This window comes from Theropithecus gelada, chromosome X (assembly GCF_003255815.1).
Source record: "Theropithecus gelada isolate Dixy chromosome X, Tgel_1.0, whole genome shotgun sequence".
Lineage (NCBI taxonomy): Eukaryota > Metazoa > Chordata > Mammalia > Primates > Cercopithecidae > Theropithecus > Theropithecus gelada.
Window position 1 is genome coordinate 131,514,939 of NC_037689.1, and position 22,683 is coordinate 131,537,621.

The 22,683-nt window shown below is 42.4% G+C and overlaps 1 protein-coding gene across 5 annotated transcripts in view; it reads right to left on the reverse strand.

The window, feature by feature from the left end:
- GPC3 (glypican 3) overlaps positions 1–19,418 on the reverse strand; it is a 456,076-nt gene extending 436,658 nt beyond the window's left edge. For 3 of the 5 annotated variants that reach the window (XM_025371942.1, XM_025371940.1, XM_025371939.1), the window contains exon 1: positions 17,928–18,299. In XM_025371942.1, the coding sequence (XP_025227727.1) occupies positions 17,928–18,102 (175 nt within the window). In that variant the 5' untranslated portion in view covers positions 18,103–18,299. Of the gene's footprint in view, positions 1–17,927; positions 18,548–19,380 lie in introns of those variants that run through there. The other 2 variants (XM_025371938.1, XM_025371941.1) reach the window with 2 other exon arrangements.
- Positions 19,419–22,683: the final 3,265 nt, after the last annotated feature.

Below are 22,683 nucleotides of genomic sequence, written 5' to 3' on the forward strand. Positions count from 1 at the left end.
CACTGTAAATAATCCATGCCCTCTATTATATCTCTCCCCTTTCCCTATGATAGGAACCTGTGGAAAAAGGAGTCAGTTGCCTTGTTAGTACAACATACACACTGCACCTGAGCAAAATGCAACCAAAAGAAAATCACTCACTCTTGATCCCCGAGTGAGAAGCGCTGTTATTGATCTTTTCCTTTTTCCCATTCTTCAGCTTATCTGAGTGTCTACACGAACGTGCTCTAGTGCTGTGGCATTTATGCCATCTTGGGGAATAGCTGTGTAAATGCTCCAGTAATTTTACACATCTTCAACATACTGTTGTGTTAGAACTTGAGTATCTGAAGGACTGGGAAGGACAGATTTTCCTCCTCCTCCTCCTACCCTCATGTAATGCGAATCCTCACTAATTCGCCCTCCTTCTGCATATTACTAAAGTCTAGACTTGGTGGCAACCCTTTTCTATGGAAGAGATTTAATGGAGGAGAAAGTGCACAGGAGGGGAGTTGGCAAGCAAAGCACTGCAGAGCAACTATAAGAAACTTGGAGACACAAGAGTTCTTGGAAAGCTGACGCTGGAAGCTAGAGGATATTGTTTCAAAAACACCCACACGTACATTAGTGAATTCACTTTTCTCTGAACCAAATATTTCCTAAAATTGAGGGAAATCTTAGGTTATGAATGTAACACATAAAAGACTTTTAAGTGATGCTCAGTAATAACTTTTTTACTTCTTGCTTTCTTTAGAAACTATGAAAAACACAAATTATCCAAACAGGTGATTTGGAGATTTCCCTTCCATTCCTCTAGTTATACTGAAAAACTCAAAAACGGGTAAGAGTAACTTCATTCTCCCATCAAATCGTGGGTGACCCAGATACAGAGATCTCCAGATCCCAGTGTGGGCTCCAAGAGGTAGCACCAGGAGGGCTCTAGATCAAGCTGAATGAACCAAGCCTGGATCCAGAGTCTCTCTGTGGCTTGCCAGTCTTATATAACTTGTCTTCAGAAAACCACCAGCTCTTGAGAGGACAGCAGTTTGGTTCAGGAATATGCCTCATTTATTTTTTACTTTTTTTTTTTTTTTGAGACAGGGTTTTACTCCCATTGCCCAGGCTGGAGTGCAATGGTGCAATCTTGGCTCACTACAACCTCCACCTCTCAGGCTCAAGCGATCCTCACCTCAGCCTCCCAAGTAACTGGGATTACAGGTGCACAGCACCCTGCCCAGCTAATTTTTTTTGTAGAGATGGGGGATTTTGCCATGTTTCCCAGGCTGGTCTTGAACTCCTGAGCTCAAGCCATCTGCCCACTTCAGCCTCCCAAAGTACTGGGTGGGGTGAACCACTGTGTCCAGCCTACGTTTTACTTTTTTTTTTTTTAAGGAAAAACTGAAAGGGAAATGGTGACACTATGAGGCCAATTGCCCCAAACTGTGCTGACCGTGCATGTCTTAGGAGTGCTGGGTTCAAGGTAGCTGATGCTACACTGGGTTGAGGCAATGATGGAAACAGGTCAATACAATCATTGAGACAATTCAATTCAAAGGATGACCTTCACCAAACAGGAAAAGAAATACCTGTAACCCCTGGCTGCTGGGCTGCCTTCGTGATGTAGCATTCCCACAGGTTCAAGCCACTGTACTGGTCTTCCCATTTCTTCCTCTTTCCCCCTCAACCACCGTGGGGACCACTCCATAAATGGCCGTCGTCTGTCTACATGTCTGCTTCTCCCACCAAGAGCAGGAAGAGGGGAGTATTTGAATTTGAATCCCTAGCATCTCACACATACTGGGTTCTCAAAACTGATTTAACGAGTAATTCCTTCAAATACTGAACCCATCACAAGAGTAATCATTAGGAACATGGCTCTGGAACCAGACTAACTGGGCTTGATTAATTTCATAGCTATTTGACCTTGAACAAGTCATTAAACCTCTCTAAGCATCAGTTTCCTCATCTGTAAAATGGGGAAAATAATGCTACCCACCTGGTAGTGCTGTTGTGAGGATTAAGTGGGATGTTGCCCATAAAGGGCTTAGCACAGCGCCTGGCTCAATAAATGTTAACGATTATTAGCACCGCCCCCACCACAGGTGCTCAATAAAAACTTGCTGAATTGAAGTCACACTAGTGGGAATGACTAGCAGATGTGAAGTCGACCTGGGTTTTTTTTGTTTTGTTTTTTTTGTTTTTTTTGCTTTTTAGTTTTTCCCTCCTCACTGCACTCACTGCACCAGATGACCTCTGTGAATTTTTTTTTTTTTTTAAATAGAAAATGGATAGAATAGGGGATACTTAGGCTACACTTTTGCACTGATACCCATTTTTCATTCAGGGCAGAAAACCAAGTCTGGCAAAGTCAGGCACATGATTTTCCAAGAAATATGACAAGGCTATTAAAAATCCTAAATTAAAGTTGTATAATGAGCATGAATCTGAATACATTTAAATGTCCTCTAGAGCCAGTAATTCCAGCAACATCCTAATATATTTTTAAGTGTGTTTCTGCAAATGTGAGGAGACCAACGCTCTAAAACAGCAGAATTTCTTCAGGGGTGGGGGTGGAGAGGCAACACACAATTGTCATGAAAATTAACCCCTGAAAATGCACAGGACTTTATTACCAAATGGATGTCTGAGGAGATTACTAGATTTTTAGGGTCTTTACTATAAAGAGAGCAACCTGCATGCCTGACATAATTAAGAAGAAGAGGCTCAATTATCTAGTAAACTGAAATTTCAAACCACCCTGCCTACCTAAATGAGAAAAGCTGCTTAGACTAAAGCGTCATTACTTCTATTTAGAAGAGCCTTAGCAAAGACATACAAGGAGCTAAAGAATGGGACCCCACATTCTTCCCTAAGCCACAACAATGCCTGTTTATGTAAACAGGATTTTCAATAACACAACGGAATCTGAAAAAAATGTTTTCATTATTGTCTCTGAAAACATGCAAATGCAGAAGATGAAAGTCAAGGGGCTTTCACTATGATGGGCACTGAATACCCTAAAATATTTATTCTACGTGAATCTGAGCCTGGATTCCAAGTGGATCTAAGAAACAGGCAACGAGGATTTCTCCTTTAAAAAAACATCTGAGTGCAATATGAGGAGGCACAAAGGTTTCTCTGACTCCATGGCAAGTTGAATGCATATGCAAAAAAAAATCCTCAGTTTAAAAAGACATAAAAATAGTAGTAGATATCTATTTACCTTAATTTGGCAGCCCCTTCCAAAATCTGGGCCAAAATATAAATATCCTCACCTCCATCATCATCAATAGATGACAATCAAACACTCCTACACGACCATAACAACCTCCAGGCACAAACTAAAAGCTCATTAAAGAGTATATGAAGGCTATTTATAGAAGAACTAAACAAAGAAGGAAAGAACTATTAACAAAATTAATTAGACGATTCATACTTTTGACAACGATTACTATTTGTTTGAACTCAAGTGTCTAATTCCTTTACTGACAGGTATCAATGACTATAGCGATACCACATATCTAGAGTTTTAAACTGACCTTGTAGCTTTTTGGTTCAAGAACTCAGGTTTTGACCTGTACTCCGTATATCAGCCTTCCTGTTGCTGTTTAGGCAGCTGATAAGAGACAGAAATCCTTCTTGCTCATTAGGCCACTAGCTGCTGTTAAGCAAAGGGCTGGGGAGGGGCGTGCTCAGTGGCCCAAAGGAATGTGCCAGGCTCCACATATAAAGCCAGCTCCAATTTGGGGTTAAGAATTTAACCTTAAAAGGCTGACAAGTCATAAATTTGCTTGAGGTTCATATATATGTGTGACTTTCACAGTTTATATTTCCTAGCCAGGACCCAAAGTCAAAACATGCCCCCTGATTAATGAATGGTACTAATGGTTATTCCTGACTTGAGAACATTAGTCTTTATCCATAATATTTTCTTTAAAAACACACAATCTCATACCTAAAACTCTCTGGCTTAAGGGAGTTTGGATAACCAGTTAGAAAAAAAAAAAAATAGGAAGAAGAACCTAATGTTATCTGTTACATGGTGCTACTATTTTGGTAGTCAAGATTGACTCAAAGACTTCCATTTAATTGTGTCCATCAAGCAAAGTGCAAAGGAATGTCCTCCAAATCTAAACATCTGAGATAAAGCAACCATCTGCGACTCTATGCAAAAAAATGAGCTGGGGTTGGGGGGTGTGGAAAGGTCGGGGGCAGGGCTAAAATGTCTTTAAGCACATTTTGTCTAACTTATCTTGTTAAATATTTATACATAAGTGCATAACCTAACAACCTTGGCCAAGCTTGGAAGAGATAATAGATACAGGACAAACAACAGAGCCCCATAAGTATAAAGACAAAGAGAAAAAATACCAAGGAATAGTCCAATTGGAATACAATCTCTAACCTGCAGTCAAAATTGAAACTGGGACAATAAGACCCCACAAGCAAAACAATGTCCCTGAAGTGTGATAACTTCATCAGGGAACAGCAGGTTATAATTTGGTTAGCTTACAAGGTAGGTGTCAGTTCTAACCCACACTAGCGCTGTTTCAAACGGACTCCCTTATCTTTAGAAAAAAGGAAAGCATTCAATGTAAGAAAAGAGATCTCTAAGAACAAAGATGCAATTTTCATGTATTTAGAGTTATGACAAGGTGAGAGAGAATGTAAACTACATAGCAATGATCTGAGGTACCCAAGTCAGGTCATCTAGTCTTTATCTGTATAGAAAGCTTTTTAAATACTCAGTTCTTAGAAAATGGAATGTAAATTCATTGGTGTATTTTTTTAGAGCTCTTCATTTTCAAACTAAAGAATGGAATTTTACAATATCCCAAGATAAGTAAACCAGGTACCCAAACAAAATACGTGGGCAGAAATGGAAAGCCTGTTTTCTCTCCAGTGAGGACAGACAGAAGCCGAGGAGGCAGAGGAAAATGGAGGAAGAGAGAGGAGAGATGGAAATCAGAAGCTACAGGGAAAGGAAACACAGCTTCAAACTAAAATGCAGAGGAAAATATAAAACATTTCACTCATCTTTTTTTTTAAGAGAGAACAAGAAACACAAAACCATTTAATAAATAAACCATAAAGCACCTTCTGTTCTAAATTATAACCAGTTGAGAGAGGGCGTGAGGGTAGGAGGAAGGGGAAAAGGGAAGATGTGGAAAACAGTCAAACCGACAGATGAAGGAGGGCCCTCAGTAGCTTCAGAGGTATACTGAGCCCCAGGAGGGCTGTGATGAGAACGCACAGAACATCCATTGTTCCCCTTAACTGTGGGTGTTAGAGTAACCTAGGCTACTTCTTATCACTACTCTATGAAATGTTGAGGAGCTTTTCAAGAATCTTACCCATTTTACCTAGAATTATTAGTTGGTAGTAAATTTCATTGCCACTAGGATCTAATTTGAAGATAAAACTGGATATTGTTGGGAAAAGACTCTGAATGACTGAATAAATGCTGGTTCCAACATCTCCTTCAAGCTTCCTAAATGAGGCAACCTTACACTCTCAAAGAACAAAGAAAAAGCAATCTGACAGCTTTTGAAGGCCAAAAAACCCTTCAGGCAACGTTCTTAAATTGACCCAGAGCACTGAAGTTTTAAAGCCAAGAAATGACTTAGGTTTTAGAAATTAACACTTGTATAAAACCTTCAGAATACCATGGAGAAAATAAACCTTTATTTCAGAAATAAACTTTGAAGTTTGAAAACAAAGCAGAAAACCTGTTTCTGAAACAGAAAGGACTATGGGAAACACTGAGCGTAGTTCTTCTACAGCTCTTTGAAACTCTTCAACAAGTTCCACTCTGACTTCTGGAGATGGCCAAGTAAGATATACCCCAGAATGCCAGCAAAAGAAAAAGTGGGAAACCATTGGTTCCCTATGGGAAGAGCCAAATGATCTCAGAAGATAGCTGCCTCTGGCCACACTAAATTAAGCCAAGACCAAGACTAGACGTTCTACCCATCTAAGGCAGCAAAGGCAGTACTTTCCAACTAGTTACAAATTATTAGCCACTGAGTAGAGATCCTACTGGCTCTCCCTAGCCCATTCAATATCACATTCTCATTCATTGGCTCAGTCTGTTATGCTTAAATAGAGGCCATGCATGCCAAGGCCATAAGAGTGAGAGACATAATAGACAGAGGTAGACTTGCAAGATTTAGTCACTTAATTTGGGTGTGGGATGTGTAAAAGGAGAAATCAAAGACAATTTCAAGGTTTCGAGTTGTGCCAGGCAGAGATACCATCACCAGAAATATAGAACGTTAAGGAGAGGCAGGTTTGTGTGGATGGGAAAAGAAGATAATGGACTAATTTTTGGCTCGGCTGAAAATGAAACACTGGCAGGACTTCCAGATGGACATGTCCAGCAGACAACTGGGAAATCCTGAACTGAAGAGCAAGGAAGAGGTCAGGTTGAAAAGAGATATGGGAATCATTCAAAGAGCAAAGATAATGAAGTCATGGGAATGGATTTGGGAATAAGCAAAGAGAGAACAGAAAGGGCAAAAGACAAACACTACTGGGACATTTACATCTAAAATGTAGGAGGAAGAGGGCAAACAAGCAAAGATTGAAGTGAGTAGGAAGGGAACCCAGAGTACACAGTGTCACAGAAGTTGATAGAGTATGAGAATTTAAGTCAAATACTTTATATCCAGACTATATCCCTTCCTCTCATATTCCAGTAGGTATTCTGGAAACAGCATGAGCTATGGAGTAAGACAAACCTGGGTGAAAATTCCGGCTCCACCACTTACACAACCTTTGGGAAAGTAAACTTTTCTGAGCCTCAGTTTCTTCATCTGTAAAATGGAGTTGATACCACCTACCTTTCAGGTTTCCTGTGTTGATTAAATGAGAGGTTACATATAAAGTAATTGACATATAGTAGGCACTCAGTAAAGGTTATTTTCCATAATCTTCCCTCATGGTCCTTCTAAACTATTCCACCAACCTGAAAGTGGTGTCAAAAAATCGACTGGAATACAAAGAGTTTCAAGCTTATGTGGAAAGAAACACTGATGAAGGCAATCTCGTAAACAATGGACAAATTAAAGAAACCATTTATGCCAGAGGAACAGAAAATTATACAACCCTCTCCAACCCCCAAACCAAAAAATAATACATCTTCATAGACACTTATGAAAGATCAGCCCAATTACACAAGTATTCCTAGCGTTTACTTGGAACCACATGTTTCAGAGACCAGCCATCAGGGCCAAGTCTGAAACAGAATACAGACTACAGCTCCAAAAGCTACACATTGTTACAGTTTTCATTCTTTACATTGGGAGAGTACTCCCCTGGGGAAGGGACAGAGGAGCCACCATGTTGGAAGCACTAAAGTTGCTAGAACTCAGAAGCTACAGACACTTTATGAGTAGTTGCATTGTGTGCACATGAGATATATGAGGACAAGGCTTTCACAAGACAAATGTAATGTGTGATTGTGAAAGACCACCTACTGCTAAGAGTAACAGCTAACAACTGTGAGGGATTTTTTGTTTTGTTTTGTTTTTGTTTTTCTTTGTTTTTTTTGTGTGTGTTTTTTCTTTTTTTGAGACAGAGTCTCGCTCTGTCACCCAGGCTGGAGTATGGTGGCGTGATCTCAGCTCACTGCAACCTCTGCCTCCTGGGCTCAGGCAATCCTCCAACCTCAGCCTCCTGAGTCACAGAGACTACAGGGACATGCCACCATGCCTGGCTGATTTTTGTATTTTTTTGTAGAGGTAGGGTTTCACTATGTTGCCCAGGCTGGTCTTGAACTCTTGGGCTCAAGCAGTTCTCCAACCTTAGCCTTCAAAAGCGCTGGGATTACAGGTGTGAGCCACCGTGTCCAGCCTTTCTGTTTAAATAACATGCATAATTATTCATTATTACTATTAAGAATAATAGAAGTCTGACTCTTTGATTCTAATATATTCCTCTACATGGAGATGTATGTGTATGCACATGTGCACATGCACGTGTATGTGTTTGGTAGTACATTATTTCATTTGCAGACTCTTGGATCATGACAACATATACTCATACTTTCTCTTAAGAGGGTTCTTGAAGTCTTTGGCAGGTTTTTTTTTTTATCATCAGATGTTGGCAAAATACATTTTAATACATGTCACATGCAAAAGCCTGGAAAATATCATCCACACTCATGACTTCCAACTTAAGCCTGTATGCTGATGAGTCCCAACTATGTGCTTCTCCTTAACTCCAGAAGAATATATACACTCTTTCCCAGTGGTCTCATCTGTTCCCAAGGCTTCAATTACCATCTATATGCTGATAATTTCCAAGTATACATCTCCATCCCTGATTTCTCCCTCTTTTGTAATCCAAAACGCAACTTGAACTACTTAGCAGACATTTTCTACCTCCATCATCAAAGGACCTTTCAAACTCAATCTGTTTGAAACCAAACTGACTATTTCAGCCCTTAAAAACATGTTTCTCCTATATTTCAAGCACACTCATTTGTTCAACAAATATTTACCAGGCACCTATTATGTGCCACAGCACCACCACCCAGAAAAACCAAAAGTTCTAGATTCTCCCTTCTGTCCTCATATCCAGTCACTAAGTCATGTCTATTCTATTCCCTCTATTCTCTCAAGTTTAGATTTTATTCTCCTATTTATGGTCCCCTGCCCTATCACCTGTGTTACTAAAACTCCCTGCCACTGCTCACTCTCCAGTCATCTTCCAACTGAATAATGTTTCCCTTCTTAAAATGTTTTTAAGGCTCCTCATCATCCTTGGATATAACCCAAACTCCTCATCATTTCCTTTTTTTCTAATTCATCTTCTTCATCTGTGCTCCAAGAAATCCCAACTACTCCAGTCCAACAAATGTGTCATTTTGTCTCTTAACTTTGTACCTTTGTACATGCCTTATATGATAGCCACCTACCCCACCCCCCCGCTTTTTTATTGAGACAAGGTCTCTCTCTGCCACCCAGGCTGGAGTGCAGTGGTATGATGGTAGCTCAATGCAGCCTTGAACTCAGCCCTCTTAAGACAACTAGGCAACTTCCTCCATAGCTCAAGAGCCCTCAGGCCCCCACATGGTGCCCAGCTCAATGGCAGGCCATAGTCATGCTGCCTTGACATCTATGTTTTTCCTTGCCTGGATCCCTTGCTAGGCAGCGAGTTCCTTGCTGGCAGTGATTTTATCTTGTTCATCAGCTCCTAGCTCAGTACCTGGCATAGTATCAGTGCTCAATAAATGTTGGTTGAAGTAAAGAATACATTTTAAACTTTTAAATATTTATGCAGAAATGGCATATAAAGTTCATTATTAAGTGAGTTCCTATTCTGCAAATTTCCATCTGTTTTCCAAATCAGATAACTGTGGTCCTCAGTGCAATCACTCCATGAAACCTAACCTGGAAACTGCTTCTTGAGTCATATTCTCATTTCTATGGTGCTCAACATGCAAAGCTGCCAGTGCTAGAAGTAGTTCTCCAAAGTGGGCCAAACTCATATTATTGGTGACTGTCACTGCTTAACAAGGATAACATCTGTGTACTTGGGGAAATGATGGAACTTTATTTTAAGAGTGGTACCTCTATGATATCAGTGACGATTAGCTCTGCTACAATTTCAGGCCAATCCAACTGAAAAGGGTTTACTCAATGTCTGAAAGCTGTACCCATTAGATCTCCCCCGGCATAAATTAGGCTTAGTCTCTAGATTATTAAAGATCTAGGGATATTATATGTGTGTATGTATGAGTGTACAAATATGTGTGTGTATGAGTGCTGGAACCAGGCAAGTTGTTGGAAGTCGGAAGTGACAGATACTTTATGAGTGGTTGCCTTGTGTGTACATGAGATAATATGAAAGCAAGGCTTTCATGAGACAAATGTAAGGTATGACTGTGAAAGACCACCTACTGCTTAGAGTAACAATTAACTTTCAAACAGTTTAAGTAACAGAAATATTTATTAATTATTGCTGTCTAAATAACAGAAATCATTCTATACATACATAAAATCTATGAATACAAATATATAAAACATATCCAAACACTACACTTAGGTAAAGCTATAGCTAAAAAATATTTCTTTACTTGTCACCTCCTCTTCAATCATAAGTTTTAAAAGAGGGGCAACTCGCCAGGAACAAAATTGGCTCACACTTGAAATCCCAGCACTTTGGGAGGCCGAGGCAGGTGGATCATCTGAGGTCAGGAGTTCAAGACCAGTCTGGCCAATGTGGTGAAATGCCATCTCTACTAAAAATACAAAAATTAGCCAGGTGTGGTGGTGGGCACCTGTAATCCCAGCTACTCGGGTAGGTGAGGCAGTAGAATCTCTTGAACCTGGGAGGCAGAGGTTGCAGTGAGCTGAGATTAAGAAGAGTATGCAAATAGAATTCTGATTTTTGTTTTCAAATGAACATCATCCCTTTGTTTTTTATCCTTTTTCCTACTTGGGCCTCTATTTGAATATTTGAAAGAACTTCCCATCAACTTTCAATTAGTTTACCCAGGCAACTAATTGAAAGTTTGGCCTAATGCAGACAGAAATTAAGAGAACTCTAATGAGGCCCTTTATCCTACCCAAATGAAATTTCCACGGCTGAAAATCCACTCTGTATTATGTTCTTTTTAAAATTTTATTTATTTATTTATTTATTTATTTATTTATTTATTTGACAGAGTCTTCCTCTGTCGCCCAGGCTGGAGTGCAGTGGTATGATCTCAGCTCACTGCAACCTCTGCCTCACGGGTTCAAGCGATTCTCCTGCCTCAGCCTCCTGAATAGTTGGGATTACAGGTATGTACCATCATGTCCAGCTAATTTTTGTATTTTTTAGTAGAGGTGGGGTTTTGCCATGTTGGCCAGGCTGATCTGGAACTCCTGGCCTCAAGCAATCCACCTGCCTTGGCCTACGAAAGTGTTGGGATTACAGGTGTGAGACACCATGGCCAGTCTGGATTATGTCCTTTTAAATGTACATTTGTGAAGCTTGCTTGATACCTTAGGTAAGAAACACCAAACACTGAGGAAAAACTTACATACATTCAGTGTATGTTTCCATAACTGGCACCAAGTTGCATTATTTTCACAAACCTAAATACCACAGATCTGTAAGGTGAAGATAAACATATGCATTTATATATACATGTATAATATATCTTCAATTTATCTTGAAATTACTTATAATATCCTTATAAACAAGCACAAAATACTTACCTCTTATAAGATTTGACTAGTCTATTTCTTCCAGAGAGTTATAGTATAGCCAAATGAATTAAACTAATATCCTTTATCATTTACCTATAGAAAACAAATGGATTTTTGACCTAAAAAAAAAAAACTGGTTACTTTTTTAGAAGGCTTAGTATATTGGTAAAAATAAATCAACTACTTAAATATTGGCTTTATGGAAATTTTATGTTTGTAATACATTTCTAACTCCATTCAGTCTATAAATATATATTTAGTACCTACTATTTGTACCCTGTACTGTGCTAGACACTGGGATACAAAGATGAATAAGATGTAGCCCCTAACCTCAAGATGATCACAGTCTAGTAAGGAAGACATCATTAGAAACATGAACTTCAAAGTTGCCATAATCGGGGACTTCTAATTTTCCAGTAATAAATTTAGTTGCAAAAGGCAGACAAAAAGGCCATTTAAAATTTTACTCTAAAGTTGTGCTTTCTTCTGGATTTATAAGGAATAAATACATGTTTCATTGTGGAAATTTTGAAAAATACAGAATATTTTCAAAAACATCACTTCTACTGAGACATGTACATTTTTCAGCTTTCAGGTGGCCGGACGGTGGAAGTTTCTTTTATAATAGCTTTTGACTTCTCTTCTTATTGCCACTCCCACTTGTATTTTATCTCCCTTCCTATCAATTATTTATCAATATAAGCCTATTAAGTACGCTTCAAAGAGCTTAGTAGATTTACTAATCTAGCATATAAATACAATTTCAGCTACGAGAAGTAATTAACTGTTCGGAACACTAGCAATGCATTTTGATCATAACATTGACTTCCTTTTATTCATGAGGAAGAATACAAACCCTCAAATTAGGCTTTGTCCAGCTACACACAAAAAGAGGGAAAAGTGAAAATGCCTCTCTTAGTAATCAATCTTGATTCATTTTTTTAATTGCAAACAAGTATTTCTAATAATTAACACTTGGTTAATTGATCTTGAATTGCCCTAATTAGAAGTACAGAACTAAATCTTCTTTACTTTGTATATTCAACAAGATATTCAAGTAAGGCTATAATGTTCCAATGAGCATTCTCACCACCCCCACCCCCATACACATAGCATTTCAAAACACACATTTTCTCTGCTAATATACCCACCTTTACCTTGATTTTTGAACAGCATTCTCCCTGTCATTATGTCTCAGAAGGTAAATTCCCATTACTTTATGCTGTCTCTAAAGCCAGTCTGGGGCCTGTAACTTGGATTCTATTTTCTGACGCTCATTTCCTAATGGAGTGCCAGGGATCCTGTTTCAAGCCAGACAATTTGCTAAATATGGGCAGATGAGTGGGAGATTTTTCTGCCCACACTTTCCATTAGATCCTAGATTACCAAAAACATCTAACCCATTTACAAGATTGGCTAGGACTGAATAGATATTGGCTCCTGGAATAGGCTCTTGAATTGAGCCTGCACACGAATTCTGATTCCAGGTTACAAAAACCTGTGAGATACTTCAACAGGTCCATGCATGTGTTATATAGCTCAACTCCCAAATATGGTAATATCAACCTTAGCAAGAAAGGTCTAGCTGACATTAAATCAAAGAGGGCTTGATTTAAGAGATGTCCTACAATTTATGTGCTGTAATAATTGTTGATCGTTAATGATACTAAGCCAGTCATAACAATTCTGCTAATTTCAATTTGTTATTTGGGTACTCAACAATTTAATAAGCCCCGCTGATGGTAAAAGTTGCCAGCCAACTGAGGTAAGCCTGCATCTGTCTCCAGCCAAAATATATGTAGGCTGAAAAGTTTGTCCACATGCCCCAATAATGTATCGTAACAATTTGGGCTTAGACTTTTAAAATATGTAAGATGACATATGGCTTAGGAAAGTATGTGAGAGTTCATAGGGAATACATAATGATCTAGAAACTCTATTTTTGTCAATTATTTACTAAATGCTGTATGGCCTTGTGCTCAACACTGCTCAAATGTAGTGCTTTCCCTTTAAGAGGCTTATAATCTAAAACATACAAATAACCATATGCAGAAAAAAAGCTAGAGATCAGAGTAAAAGGAAGCATTCACAAAAAAATGTACAAATTCAGCATGCCAGAACTTTTCAGTTGAGCAACATGATCCCCAGTGAAATTCTTTCCAAATGATGTATCGTGTGCACAAGTTATAAGTGATTATCTTCAATTTTCTTAGAAATGAGTAATAAGATACCTCTTAAGACCCATGCTTTTGTACATGCATCAAACACTGAAGTTGGCGTGGTCATTGATAGCTGTCATTTAGGGAGAAAACATATTTTCTGTCTTTTCTCATACCAGACAAATCCAGGACTCTTTTATCCCAGATCGGTAATAAGCCGCCTTTTTCTAGGCTACAGTGAACAGCAAACATTGCAACTCTAAAGATGGAAGTAGCAGAATGCTCAAAAATATTGCATCAAAATATTGGATACAACCTACCAGTCTATAAGAAAAAAACACATTGCAAAACTGACACCATCTGTGTCATTTAGCATCCATCAAAATTCTTATGTCTGTATTTCCTAATGCTTCCAAAATGGAATTTGCTCCAAGAATTAAGAAACTCTTTAAGATGGCGGCCCTATTAAGAGACTTCTCCCTATCTCCCACTTCATCTCTTCAGTTCTTTTCCCTTGCCCAGGCTGGCTATTGTGACCATTTCAGCCAATTTCCTGGAGGTATTTTCTAGCCCTTTTCACCCTTTTTAATCCTACAAGTTTCCTGGGAAGCCTGTTTACTTGTATGCTCCCCCACTAGACTGTGAGCTCCTTGACAAAAGGGATTGTGTCTCACTCCTCTCTGCACCCCCAGCACCCATTACAGAGGCTGCCAAGGAGTTGGCAGTGTTAGACTCCTTTCAGCCCAAGGTGCCCCACCAATCATCAGCCATGTCCTCCATCAGATTGATGGCTCCCTCTAAGCACAGCTTGGTATCAGTATCAGGATTCGTGTACTATTCAGACCACATTTGAAAGAATTCTCTAACTGTTCCAAGTTAGCACACAATACAAAGTTTTTTGTATTGTTCAAAGTTTTAACAAATCACCTGGTCACCCAAATGTCTAGTGCAATGTCAGAAGAGAGAAAACCTTTCCACACCTCACTTATTATTCTCTCTCGATATTAGGACTGCTAACTGCTTCAAACTAATTGGGGAACCGCAGCTGGCAATCCAGATACGGAGGCTAGTTCTCACAGTAAAAACAACAATAACAAATACCAAACTCTCTCTTTGTTTCAAGCACGTTGCTTTTTATTTTTATGTTGTTTCATCTATTTCAAGAAACTGCAAGTCAATTTTGGCTGTTCAAGACTGCCTTTTACCCATACAGGCATTTGGCCTTCTGGATTGGTTCTCGCACTTTCCAAGGCCTTCCAAGGCAAGATCCCTCAATCTTTTGGGAGTTGCAACACTACCACGGTTTGTTTGATTTTCTCATTTCCATCCATCCCTTACGCTACCCCCCTCCCCTGACAAAAGTGGTGTATGGCATTCATAAAGTGAATTACATTTGATTTTTGTTTAGAGGAATTTTTTTCTAGACTTCTGTAACATTCCCTTGAGACAACTGGAAACATCATTGTCTGATTACTAGCTCACTTTCCTTGCCTAAAATTGTATCCATTCTTGATTGCGCCTGTGGGTAGGTTAAGCAAAACAAAATAAACATCTAGACTTATGAGCTCATTGGCTTTTTTCTGAATTTTTCTAAATTAAATAAGGGCAAAAGAGCTGTACTGAAAGTCAGTTATATGGATTTTTCTGCCAAATGCTAACTCTGTGCGCCTGGTTTCCATCTGTGGTGCTTTCCAAGTTACAAATCCTTAAAAAAATAAGTGGGGTATGAAGAGATCTATGGATTTTGGGGACATGCTATTTAGAACTGCTATCCTGTGACTTGAACACTCCAAAAGAAATGGGAACATGAGATTTTAAGGCTTTAGATCAGCTTTGTGGAAGTCTAGTGTAGTCCTTCAGCACCAGTGATTTATTTTTTAGGCTGGCTTGTCTCAAATGCCATTTAGTCTCATCCATATCCGCATAAGAAATGTACCTTATTCAGGCTAACCCAATTCTGCTAATGGCCAAAGTTAGCCGTCAATCCCAAATGCTCCCCCTAAGTGAAACAGGACATTCTTGAGGATTTCTCCTTACTGTGACTGAATCTCATTTGATCTGGGACAAAGAAAGCTTTAATGCAGTTAATATAGTACAGCAGGCAAACTGAACGTGGCTTAAAATATGGATGTGGAGGGGGAAAGTCAAGCGTTCATCGTGATGGTTCATAATTATCAAATAATTTTCAGCTCTCTTTCAATTTCCAACCACTGAACGACAGCAGCAAATTATACATTCATTCACTTCAAAATTATGCACTTACCATTGTATTTAGTCTGCCATTATTGTCTCTTCCCTAAAATACTGATGCGCCCTTTCCACACACGAACATTAGGATTTTCACATTTTCTTATCTACAGTGACCATATTTGTCCCACTAAAATTCAGGACACATGGTTTCATGCCAGGGCAGAGTATTAGAAACCTGCACTGCCCCTGGAAAATCCAGGATATATAATGGTAGCTGTATGGGGATCACCATATTTGAAGTTTGGCTTGGCCAGTGCAAGTCAGGACAGTGCCTGCCATGTAGAAGGTGCTCAACAGTGTTTGTGTTTGTTAAATAGAACTGAAGCAGGGAATGTTGGGTTTATATGATGAAAACCCTTGAAAAGTGATTTCTCCTATAGAGTTTGTGAAATAGCAGAGGAAAATGAAAAACCTTTATTACAAATCCCTCTTCTCTATAAGTGTATGGCTATCCCTAGGCCTAAAGGGAGGGAAGGAGCCCAGGCCAAATCTCATACACACAGTGTGTGGGCCCTCCCAATACTTTTATACAGATGCTGCAAAGAGGCAGGCAGCCAGAGAGCTGGGGGAGAGCGAGGGAGGGCGATTGCCTGCAGGAGTGTGTGTGGAGAGGGGGGTTGCTAAATGACTATCTGTGCTTTCCTCTGGCCTTTTTCTTCTTTTGGGCACCATCTTTACCTCTTGGCTTTGAATCAGCCAAATGTGGCCCCAACCCCAACCCTGGACCCATTCGTCTTGTGGGGGCTCAGCCTGTGAGGACCAATTTTTACATTACCAACAAAAGCATGTTCTCTAGCCTTAACAATCTAATTACCATGGCACTTCCAGGGGAGAGATATTCGCCAGTTGTTTCAGTTCTGTGGAACTGATTCATAGGTTGCCCCTTACAGCTCCTGCACATGCCCACGTGGTACATTATTAACACTTAACAGTGGATGAGGTAGTTCGACCCTCCCTTAGAGCGAAATCCTGCAATGCAATATTTAACATATGCGCAAATGCATTTCAGTCACCAAAAAGGGTGACCAATTACCTTTGCAACTAAACAGCAGGCTCACTCGGCTCTTTTCATCAACCTAAAGAAAAGGCTGAGGGCGCGCTGGCTGCCTAGGTAACCTCCTACCAGTGAACGCTGGCTGGTAGCGCCCACGGGGCGCGCATCCGCATTCACAACTTGGTCCAACCATCGGGCCCGCCTCCATGACTTGTTGAGAGCCACCAGCCAAGTTTTGGCCAGGGCTGCTCCCCGATCCCTCGGAAGCGCGGGACGCGCGCCTCACTGGATGCCTGAGTTGAGAAGAGACCCCGAGGCCACAAACGTCTCACAGTTACGGAATATAACTGGCCGTTTCTTCTCAGTGCACCCCTGACAAATTAACCTGTTTGAAACCGACTCTTCTTGTCCGCATTGTCAGTGTAGCTACTTGGTCTAATTGGATTCTAAGGCGGGCGTTAGTTGCCCAACCGCTGGACAGTCAATCACGCAGGGCCATTAATACTCATCTGTTGACAGCGGCAGCCCTCCGCTAATGTTAAAATACGTCGTTACGGCACGATCTGATTGTGCAGAACAAAAGGCAGGCGTTCAGAAACTTTCCTCCACCTAAAATCATCTCCCCTTTAGGATCCAGCCTGTCAAGAACGCAGATGAATTTGGGAGGGGGAGGAGTTAAATTTCTTTGGACTCCGGCTCCCTGAGCCAGCAGCACCGGTTTTAAAGCGATTTCGCTAACCTATATAAGGGATGCTGTTTTGAAGGAAAGGTTCAGTCCTCCTCATTTTGGGGACCCTCTTATTCAAAAGTTTGCCTCGGTGTGTCTTCACCCGCCACTACAAATTCAGAAATCTGTCCTCAACTTTGCTTGCACTTGGGCCCAGGCTTAGGAAACCCAGGCTGGGTAAAGGAGGGCATGGGGGGCACGCTGGGGAAGGGACGGCTGGAGCTGTGGTCCAGCTAAGGCTGAAATTCTGACACGTATGTGCGAGTAAGGATGGCAAATTCCCGAGGCACCAGCTCGGCTGCGGGGCGCCAGTTCGCAAAGACCCGGGAAAATAGCTTCCACCTTCTCGCCCTTCCAAAAAAACAGGCGCTCACGAGAGGGCGATCCCCACGGTTCCTCCCGCTCACACCTTCCCTGACAGCAGCGTGAGACTGGGGTAAGTGGGCTCCGTCCACACACACCCTCTCTCCCTCCCTCAGTAGATCCAGCCAGGCCCCAGGCACACCGACCACTCCCAAGTGCCCAGCTGCAGGGCGCACGACTACAGCCCGGCGGGGCCACCACGCGCCCCTTGCTCCCCGCTGAGTGCGGGGAACGCTCAAGGGACCCCTCCTCACCTGGCACGGGAGTTTCGGGCACCCACTTGAGTCCGGGCTGCAGTCTCTGGAAGAAGGAGCGGACTTGGTGACAGGTGGCGTCCGGCGGCGGCGGCGGGGGCTGCGCCTGTCCCGGGAAGTCCAAGCTGAGCAGCATCGCCACCACCAAGCACGCGGTGCGCATGGTCCCGGCCATCCTGCTTCGCAGGGAGCTAGGAGAGCGCGGGAGAGTGGCAGCCGGAGCGAGAGCAGTCCCAGGACTCGGCAAGCCTGGCAGTGGCCCTGTGGAGCAAGAGACGTGCTGCTACCCAGCCGCTGCAAAAGTTTCCTCGCAGCTACCTGGGCGCTGTGCGAGGGCGGGAACCGCTTGGCGGCGCGGGGCAGGGCGGGGCTGACTGGGGTGGGGCGGAGCGAGGAGAGACGGGGCGGGGCGAGGCGAGCCGCGGGGCCAGGGGCCGGCGGCGGTTGTGCAGCCGGTAGCCTGCGGGGTGCGGGGGCGCGGCGGGGAGGGCGGCGGGGGCCACTAGGGCACCGCGTGCGGGGACCGGGCGGAGGCAGTGCGAGAGGAGGGTGCGGAGCGCGCGCGGTGGCTCCCGACAGCCGAGCCAAGCTGCCCGTTCGCCGCCGCTCTACACAGGGCGCTCTGGCATAACTACTGCAGAGGCGCTGCAGGCTCGAGCGCGGTGATTGGCTTCCCAGCAGCCGTCCCCTCTGACTGGCTCTGGGAGAAGTTCCCCAGCCTCACTCCTCCTTCCCGCCGCTCATTGGCCTACAGCCTGGAGGGCTTTTCCCTTTAGGATTTTTGCCTCCTTTTCATCCTTCCTGGGGGCAGGTGGGGGTCCCTGGCTTAGGTGCCCCTCCGCTTCGCCACAGGCCTTCTTTCAGCCTGTGCCAGCTCTTTCCTGGCCACCAGAGCCACACAAGGTATTCCTTCACACAAAATCCACCTCTTCATTCTACTCTCTGAGGAGCTTCCCGCGAACCGTTTTCCTAACGCAGCTCTGACCAGGTTCTCAAAGCCAACCCGCAAATAGTCACGTTCAGGGACAGCCAGGGACCACTGGGCTTTTCACAGCCTGCCTCACCTTTGAATACTGTATCTTAAAAGTCTGAAAGCCCCTGTGGCTTGCTAGATTTGATTCAATAGAGCCACACAAAGTCAGAGAAAGCACCTGATTCTGGGGCGTTAAAAGAAAATCTACTGCACGAGAGTCCCAGGTGGCCCTTCAAGAGGCAAAGCCTAACTAGTTACAACGAAATAACCAGGGGCTTAAAGCTAGCCTAACTCATTAGAAAATCATTACACAGCAAATATATTGAGCCAAAGCTAGCCTATTTCATAGATGGAGTAGAAGGCTATTTGAAAGATCTTCTACACCCAAATCCCACCTCTCCTGCTTAGATTTCACCATTAGAAATCCAGTTCTTTGAGAATCAAATATCTCTCCGAGGAGGAATACATTTTGGTCATTACCTACATGCTGGTAAGGAGGGATCTTTAGCATGGATTCTTTTCATGATCCTCCACACCCTACTCCACTAGAGAACTCAATAAGTATTTGTATGATGAAATTACTTAACACCTCTGCATGAATTAGTTTGTCATCTGAGGTTTTGTTTCCGACCTAGGTGAAAGTAGGTTTTGAGGGAGAACCTCAGCACCAGGAAATTGTCTGGGGTGTGCAAGGTCAGGGGAGAGGAGGTTGTGTTCCACGACCCATGGGCTGAGAAGGGAGACAAAGAGAGAGGAAGGTCACGGTGGAAGTTCATTTATCCATTTATTCATTCGGTAACAAATATTTGAACTCCTACTGTGTTCCAGGCACTGTAGATTACAGACAGACAATGAGGATACAAAGATTAACCAACCCGTGGTACCTGACCTCAAAGAACTGCAAACTAAAGGGGAAAACAACCATGTCGAATGTTAACCCACTGTGTGAATGCTAAGATAAGAAAGTTCTAAGGGTTACTAAGAGGGGGAATCGGAGAAAGCGTGCCGGAGATGATGACCTAAACTCAGACCAGTAGGAGTTTAGGTGAGACAAGCAGATGGGGAGAAGGGTGCTGAGGCAAAGAAAGCAGTGTAAACAAAGACACTGAGGGGAGAGGGCTTGGCATGGCCCATTTGGAAGGTGGGAGGTGCAAGTAATGATTTCATGTTGGGGAGTTGGAAGAGCTAAGGTGAGAGAGGTAAGCAAGGGCCAGATTATGCAGTCTTGAAGCCATGTGGAGGAGCCTGGGGAACCACTTAAGGAAATTTTCAGCACGGTGGGGGAGGGGGGCGCCATGATCACATTTGCCTGATTAAAAGATCTCTCCAGCAGCACTGTGGAGAATGGCTTGGAGAAGGAAAAAGATTGGAAGCAAGGAGACCAGTTCAGAGGCTGTGAAAATAATTCAGACAAGAAATGATAAAGTCCTGTAGCAGAGAAGATTTGGAAATGGAAAAAAATTACTGGAGATATTTAGCATATAGCGTTAAAAGGGTATAATGACCTAGTGGATATGGGGGATGGGAGAGAAGGAGTCAAGGACGGAGGGCCCATTCACTCTTTTTTCAACAAACATTTGAGTGCGGCCAATGTATCTGGCATTCTTCTCCTACTTCATAATTTTGCCTGGGGCTAGGCCTGCGCCTGCATTGAACATTTGACAAATGACATATCCACTTTAAAAGAAACACCAATTAAGAGTCATAATTTGGCTGGTGAGTTTGATATGTTCCACCTGTGGAGCCCTGTGACCAAAGGGCAGATTGGAAGGCAAGCATTGATTGAATTTCATGACCTTGCAGAGGAAGACATGACCTCCCATAAATTCATGATCTTCCAGAGCTCATGCAACTAACTACAAAGGCAACAGTTGTTTTCAACTACTGGGTATTGAGTACCTGGAAAAAGGGGAATGTGACTTATTTTTAATACATGCCTTTATATTTAATATACTTTGTATGAGCTAGGTCAGTGCTTTCCAAAGTGAAGTGTGTGAATCCCTGGGTTAACTGAAGTGGACCAATGAAGTTTTTGCTTTTCATTTTAATAAATATTTATTTTAATGGTGGATTAGAAAAAATATATGTAACTAGTACATCCAACCCATAATTTTGTTAGGACAAAACTAAGTAGCTGGTGCCATGATACATTTATTTCAATAAAAATGTGAACTGGTTTGAAGAAAAATATTTAATTGTAATGGGAATATGAAGATATAACAAAATGTGTGGGGTGATATGTGAATGACTAGGCTTTGGGCTGTCATAGGCAAGCTGGCCCTGAGGTTTTGGAAAATATTTCTTTGGCCTAAAAGCTTCTGCTGCCCCTCCAAGCGGCTACTTCAGAGCTTTTAGCCAACCTAAGGTAAGAGTTAATAAAACTTGCTAGGTTTAAGGAGTGGTTCCATTTTTATAAGTGCCTCTCAAAGACTTTCTAACCTTCTACTCCCTAAGCGATGACTCTAATAGCAGAATTTCAGGCACTGAAACTGACATGGAGGAAAGCTTGCAGGAAAGCTATGAGCAGCTGTCCGCCCTGCCTACCCAGTAACTTGGAATTTTACTGATGAAAATCCAGTTCCTTAACCAAAGCATACAATCTGTTACATCACATACTATATACTGCCCAAATGGGCGATTGTGAATTAAGACTGGGTTTTCTTTTCCTCTTTTACATAAACAACTGTCTTATCTTTCAAGGTTCCCTTCCTTGTGTTAGAAGTAAGGCCAGTGATTCATCCTTACTCTTCAGCTAGTAGAGACAAAGAGAAACAATCAGTCTAGAAACACAAAAGGATGTGCTGATTGAGCCAGTGTTCACTTTTGACAATTCATGATTCTGTGCTTTCAGGCCCAGTTGGAAGCATTTAGATAACATCGTTGGGCCCCATCTTTCTCTTTGGACCCCAGAGGAAGGCTACCTAGCACAGCAGGCCCAGAAGAACTTTTCTTCACCTTTCGCTCCTAGTCTCCAGTTTGAAAGAATTCGAGAATTCCCAGCTGTAGCCAGCAGCTATTATCTTGCTGTAGCTGGGAGGAGAGTCTGGTTCCATGGCTCCAAAAGCAGCATAAATCAAGTTTTCTGGGAGAGGGTTAAGAAAGGGTGTTCAACAGCTGCCGCCATGGGAGGAGCTCATACACAGCCGTGCACGCGGCCACACACGCACACATTGTTTGTCTTGGGCCCAGTTTCCTTTGCCCCCCAGGTGATATTCTCCTTTCCCCATATCCCTCAGGTACACAGTATCTTCTGCCCTGAACTCCACTCTCAAAACCTGCTTTCAGAAAAGAAACTTTAAAACTCATCCGTTTACAGTGTATGTGGTTGATAGGTTATAATGGGGCTGCCCACCCAGGGGTACAAGTATTTTAACAGGATCAAAGCTTTAAACCAAAGGAACAGAGCTCTAAAAACAGTGGAATTCCAGGCATCCGCCAGTGGGAAGGGAGTGTTTAAACTGAGGGGCAATGAGGCCTTTTTTGGTGCACCTGAAATCACATCATGTAGACAGTTACTTATATGTTAGACTGGTGCTGCTCACAGTCAACACCTCCCTGGCCACACCTCTGCACTCTATGGCACACAGCCACTTTGTCTCCCCTTCTCTTGCAGTGTATGACTCCTTTGTGGGGCAGAGGGGAGGGGAGGCGCCAGGCCCACTGATCCCAATGCTCCCAAATGTATAAGCTATGATCAGAGAATGAATTATGGTCCTTTGGGAAAGAGTGTTCATTCATCCATCCCAGCCAGCAGGCCAGTGCAATGTAAATGGTAACTTTGTA